Source organism: Fukomys damarensis, unplaced genomic scaffold (genome assembly GCF_012274545.1).
Source record: "Fukomys damarensis isolate Sample0158 unplaced genomic scaffold, DMR_v1.0_HiC HiC_scaffold_28, whole genome shotgun sequence".
Lineage (NCBI taxonomy): Eukaryota > Metazoa > Chordata > Mammalia > Rodentia > Bathyergidae > Fukomys > Fukomys damarensis.
The window spans coordinates 27,849,576-27,855,732 of NW_022900940.1; the positions used below are offsets into that span (position 1 = coordinate 27,849,576).

The window sequence follows — 6,157 nt, forward strand, 5'->3', positions numbered from 1 at the left end:
CACATCATACTAAATATGTAAGGTCACGTCTACATGGGTTTGATTACAGAAACTAATAAAGTATTCTCTAAATAATGAAAAAAAGAATAAGATAAGACTGTAAGAGCAAGAAGCAATTTAAATATGTTTGGGGACCATTTTCATCTCCAGAATTAAGGATTATTTTAATGTTACATCATTGCCTTTTCTCTTTTACTTTCCTTTTTAGTTTTAATTTAGGATTCACTATTTTTAATGTTCATACAGCGATTTCTTTAACTGAAATACCGAATAGTTTCTCTGGTGTGAAAAACTATAATAGTACACAGGATCCTAATGAGATAATTAATAATGTGAAATAGGAAGTAAAGGGCTAAAGGTAGGGAAAGGTAGGGAAAGTGGGAAGGGTGGGGAAAAGTTAATAAGGGAGAGGAAAAAAAATATGAGAAACTGAAAAAATGGAAATAAAGTGTTTGTAAATGGGGAGGGCAGGAGGGGGTGATAGGGGCAGTGACAAAGGGAAAAAATGAGAATCAAAACCTATTATGTAAAGGTACAGAATCCCAACGATGAATGTAACTGTATTGTATACCTAGATTGCACGAAGAAACTCAATAAAAAGAAAAAAAAATTCCTACTATAAGATTACAGAAGTGACATTCCAGTAATGGTTAAGTTTCCAAGGTCATGCACCTCCCAAGTAGGCCAGGCAAGGCTTGAACTTGGCAGTACAAAGTCCCAAAGCCTAGTGGCTGAACTGCTCGCCTCGGCCTAAGGAAGCAGAGTCCACATCCTCAGCGTGAGGAATTCTCTGCTTCCCTCCTCGCTCTGCTTAGCACTGCCCGCTTTCTCCCTTCCACGTGGAGTCCACTCCCTCTTTGTGTGGAGAGGGGTCGTAGTCAGAAGCCTTTACAAGGACACTGGCTCCAAGGCCTATAGGTGGGCGACCTGCCCAGCCTGGGGTGAATGGCGGGGACATATGTCTCTCTTGGCCGGCTCCATCCTCTCCTACCACCTCCAGTCCCAGCGTGACCATTTGTCCCAAATTGACCCTAATTAGGGAAGGAAAGGAGCGTCTCTCTGAAAAATCTGGAGGTGGGTGGGTGGCTGGCTGCCTGCCTTCCCCGTATCTGCCCACTTGCTCTGAAGGCATCTATCTGACAGGGGTGCCACTCCAGGGGAGGTGGCAGGAAGCTTCTTGCCATGGAAGCAACTGCCTGTGTAAAAAAAAAAAAGCTCCTTTAAAAAATGCTCAGCTTGGAACTGAGAGCTTGCACAGAATGCATCATGGCTGCTGTTATCTATTTATATCCCACCTACTTCCAGAAAGGATGTGAAGCAGCTTACAATGAAAACAAAGCACAGAGATAGTGGAAATGGGCAACCAAGAGACAGTGTGGGGCATTTCAGAGCAGCGAGTGGGTGGCGAGCAGCTGAAGGAGGTCAGGCTGCCTTGTGGGTAGGGGCCAACCCTGAGGTGAGTTTCCATTTGTATTTCCCTGCTTGACTGAATGAGGTATAGGAGTCCCCACAAAGCACTTAGGATGGTGGGCCCAGCTTACTGTTGCTGCTGGTGTCCCCAAAGCAGGTTGGACGGCGAAGGGCCCCAGAGGCCTGAGAGGAAGGACCCTTCCCTTGGGCTAGAAGCAGACCCTGAAAGTAGGACTTGAGCGCAGGTAGCTCATCCAGGAGGAGCCCACAGGACTGGGAAGAGGCAGCGAAAGGCTGGGGAGGAAGGTGGTCAGTGTTGATCATCATAGGGAGGGGCAACCAGGGCTTGGGCTTGCTGGGGAGCTCGGGGAGGTAGCTTAGGGAACACCTGAAAACCATCCTGTCCAAGTGACAAGGAGGCTGCAGTACGCACCACAGCTGCTCCCAGGAGTGTGGGTGTCCCACACGTGAGCCACCTGGCAGACCCAGGCCACATGAGGGTGTGTGCTTCAGGAGGGAGCAAGTGTCCTGCACTGTTTGTCCTGTCCCCTGAAGATTAAAGTGGGGGCTGCCTCACCTGGTTACCACATGAATCGGTGGGGGACGAGTGGGCTATGCTAGGACTCCTCCATCTTGGAAGGAGGGTCCCTGATCTGGGAGCACAGGAGCCCAGGTACGGCCATACATTGTGTCTTGACTCATGCACGGCTCAAAAGCCTCCTCAGCCAGAAAGATTCCCCACTCTGACCAGTTTTTCTTTTCTGGAGGTAAATGTTTGACTCATTCCTGGAAAATAGATACTTCCTTCTAACTCGTGTCTCCGATGGTGCCTGCTCCCCAGTCTACCTCAACCTCTGCACTCCTGATCGATAGGTTAAAAGATCTGCTCTTGGAGTCAGACTGTTCCAGTTCAAGTCCCTCCTCCACTCCTTGCTGAGTAGGAGGACAAGGGAAAATTATGTAGCCCTTCTATGCCTCGGTGGACTCCTCTGTGTGTGGGTAATAATACCTCAGAATGAGGAAAGAATATGCTTAGAGTAACTAACATGGTACACAGTTAATGCTTAATATTGGCTTTAATCATAGCAATAATGAAGACTTTTCATAAACTGTCAATTTCTCTCCATTATTTAGGTGAAAATTCTGACTCCTCAGTTGGCATTTTTGCAGGGCTTTTTACCTCCTTGCTTCCTACTCTCAATTCTGTGGCTCCTATTTTCTCTCTGCTTCTCCTTTAGACGTTTCCTACTTTCTCTGTCCAAGATATTCCTCCATCTCCTCAACCAGGACTCACTGACTCAGCTGGACACTTAGCCCAGTTTAGTGCCTAAAACATGGTTGGTGGTAATAAGAATTTCCAAGAGGCAGGGCTGGGCATGGAGCTCAGGGGTGCCGTGCCTACCTCCAAGCACAAGGTCCCATGTTCGATCCCTGGTACCAAAGAACTTCCAAGAGGCATAAATGGCTTGCCCCTCGGCACTGGTTATTCATCACTTCACTCCTGTGTCGTCAAAGCACCCGTCCCTGGGGTCTGTTTACACACGGAAGATGGAGGTGTAGGGTGTAGTGGGTGGCGTCTCCGTCGTGACACCGCTAGGCAGCCCCTGCCAGTGTCCATCATTTCATCCTTCCCGTCACCGGACAAGCAAGGGTGACAGAAGTTAAGTAAGCTGCTCACAGCCACAAAGCTGGTGATGCTGACTGAGCAGGATCTGAACTATGGGTGTAAGGGTCCAGGCCCTTGCTCTGACACAAGGCACTGCTTTCCACAGTCTCTGCTTCCCTCCCAGGTTCAAATGACACCTCCCTGAAAGGCATCCAAGCTTGTCCTGCTCTGTGTCCCGCTGCAGTCTAGAACAGAGCACCTGAGCGCAGCAGGGGCTGGGTTCGGGCCAAGCATTTCCCTCAGCCCGTCAGGCAAGCCCACGTCCACTTCGTGCCCCCAGAAGGCCATCCTGGTCTTGGAGCCCGCTGGCGGCGGCAGCATCATCATCACTGGGAGCCTTGTGAAACGCCCAGCCCTGGCCTGATGAGCAGAAACCGCAGATGAACAGGATGGCCAGGTGCCGCTGGTGTCCACAGAGAGCTGGGAGGCACCTCTGCTTCCAGAGGTGCAAAAGTCTCATCTGCTCAGGTGACCTGCCTATCGCCGATGCCATGGCCTTAGTGGCCCTGCGCCTCCAGCAGCCTGGGAAGCTGCTGGGCGTGTTTCAGTGCCACATTCCAGAGACCTCTGCGTCTGCCTCGCCGCCACTCCCATTTCACAGATGTGGCTGTGGCACAGCGTCCAGGGCAAGTGGCCCCACGCCTCCGAAATGCCTTCAGAGCACCTCCCCTCACTGTTCCCCTTTTCTCCCCTCCTGGCATCACCATGTCATTTTTTTATCCTCAGGACCTTGCATACTATTATTTTTCTAGCACATCAATCACAACCTACCAAACGCAGCAACATTTGCAGTTCTTTACAAATGCATTTCCTGGTATCTTAGGTAAGCAATGTAAGGCATTTGAAGAGGCCAGAACACCGCAGCGCCATCCCGTCATTCCTTTGTCAAATATCCGTGGAGAGCCTCCTATGTGCCACGAACCAGGAACGTCACCAGTGAATGCAACACAGGCAGAACCACTCAGAACAGCGGAGGGCCTCGCGACAGCGCCACTGCACATCCCAGAACAGCTGCGAATCCACCCCCACTGCCTATCTCACCTCTCGCGCCCCTCCAGCTTGGTTTCTAGCCATAGTGAAAGCCACGCTTCACAGCACAGTGGGGAGCGGAGGAGGCCACCCATCCGAGAGGGACAGGTCACCCTGTGTTCTTCCAGGCTGCTTGGGGTTTTTACACACACCACAGTGAAGCCAGAATCTGGCCCCATAACCCTGGCTGATTCAAGGGCCGGATTGGTAATTTAAACAGACTGACCTCACACCCCGTTGGGGTCCCGTCTGGGCTCTGAACAGGCAAGTGCCTTTCACAACTCATCTAATACAGTACTTCAGTGGCTTGATTTATTTGTACCAGACCAAAGTTTCAGGGGGAGCAGCAACAAATGGCTCCTAGCCTAGGAACAACAAATGGTCAATACCTAGCAGACATCCTACAATGGAATACAGGAAATGCTCAGTTAGTGCCTCTTGAGCAAACGCATGCACGTGTGACTGAACTGGGGAAGAATTCATCCTACACAGTGATTGTCCAAGGACTACCAGATGGAAGGAAATGGCTGCCGTCTCCCCATATGGGTGATACACGTTCTAGGCTAAATTTGGGAGGATGTCCCTGGCAGACCCAGGGCAAAGTATGTACACACGCATGCATGTGTGTGTGTGTGGTGTACGTGTGTATACACGAGAAAGGGCCTGTGCCCACAGCCCAGTGCCACTTACCGTGGTGTATTTACCCAGCTGGCAGAGTGAGGGGAAGGTTTCCTGGTGAGCTTTCCGGATCTTCTCTGTGAGATCATCCAGCTCAGCTGTCATCTCATAGCTCTCTGTGCATTCCTGCTTCGAAGGCTCCTTCTTTTTCTTGTTCCTGTCATTCCTGACAGCTGGAAAATGAGAGAGAAGGCAAATCAGAGGCCATTAATTGCTGGACCTGGGCTGCCTGCGCCAGAAGGCTCCTCCTCTTAGTGCTGCCTTCGAATCACTTGACATCTGGAACAGGAACAGCAAGGAAACGTGGGATAAACAGATGCCACCTGGGAAGGGACTGGGTATTGGACAGGCCACGTGTTAGGCCTGACTCTTTGGGTGCGTATGAGCCAGTCAAATGACAGGGAGACCTCAGGCACACCAGGGGACTGCGCCTGGCATGTGTCAGAGAACTTCCTGTGGGACTGGATTCGTTGAAGAGAGGAAGACTTTTCCAGAGCATCACTCCCAATTCTAGAGAGGAAGTCTTGAGAGACCTTGTGAGGAAATCCTTTGTGCCTGGAGGCAGGTCCTTGAACGCAGCCCCTGCTGCATACCAGTAATATTATTTCCCAGCTAAGCATTCTCATTTCTTTCTTGGCACTTTTGAAGAGATTTATCTTAGGGGTGATAGGATTGGTTTTTGTCCCTTCCTGTTTTTCTGCTTGCTAAACTTTCTGTGTTAACCATGTTGTCTTTTGTTATTTACAATGTTATTCGAAAACAGCATGAAACTCTCAGCCTGGAAAACCATCCATTCACCGCTCCCCAGTTCCAGGTCCTATCTGGCCTGCTGAGTCTGAGCAGGTGTGTGTCATCGGCCACTGTGTGGAGCCTGGCACACACAGGTGTGGTAGGGAGCCCAGGTGTCCTCCTGTGGTACAGCATCTCAGATGACTACAAACTGAGTGTAATTCAATGCTGTAGCCTCTGGCTAGGATCTCCTGGGGAGGAAACTGAAACACAGAGAGGTGGACAGGTGAAACCCAACCACGACCATGTGACCCTCCTCCAGGGAGTCCATGTTCCCTGGTGACCCAGGGGAGCTGGGCTGGACACTGCTGGGCTGTGTGTGCCACCGCTGTGACCAGGGAATCTGTGCTACAAAATGACCCAGGCATAATCTGATCTGCCCTAAGAGGATTTGGCCTGTGTTGCCTCGCAAGGGCACACCAGCTAGCTGAGAACTGGCAGCTCTGTCTTCACTAGGACAGTCCCCAGACCCTCTCTGGGGCAGGAGCTGAGGGACAATTAAAAGAAAGGGGGGGGAACTGGGGATGGAGGCTGAGGCAGGAGGATCACTGTGAGTTTGAGACCATCCTGGGCTACATAGTGAGA

General features: G+C 50.8%; 1 protein-coding gene across 3 annotated transcripts in view; it reads right to left on the minus strand.

Annotated features, from left to right (window-relative positions):
* The window catches only part of Rarb (retinoic acid receptor beta), a 712,875-nt gene that overhangs the window by 24,698 nt on the left and 682,020 nt on the right, over positions 1 to 6,157 (minus strand). For all 3 annotated transcript variants that reach the window (XM_010640163.3, XM_010640165.2, XM_010640164.1), the window contains one exon: positions 4,796 to 4,956. In XM_010640163.3, coding sequence (XP_010638465.1) covers positions 4,796 to 4,956 — 161 coding nt within the window. The remainder of the gene's footprint in view (positions 1 to 4,795; positions 4,957 to 6,157) is intronic.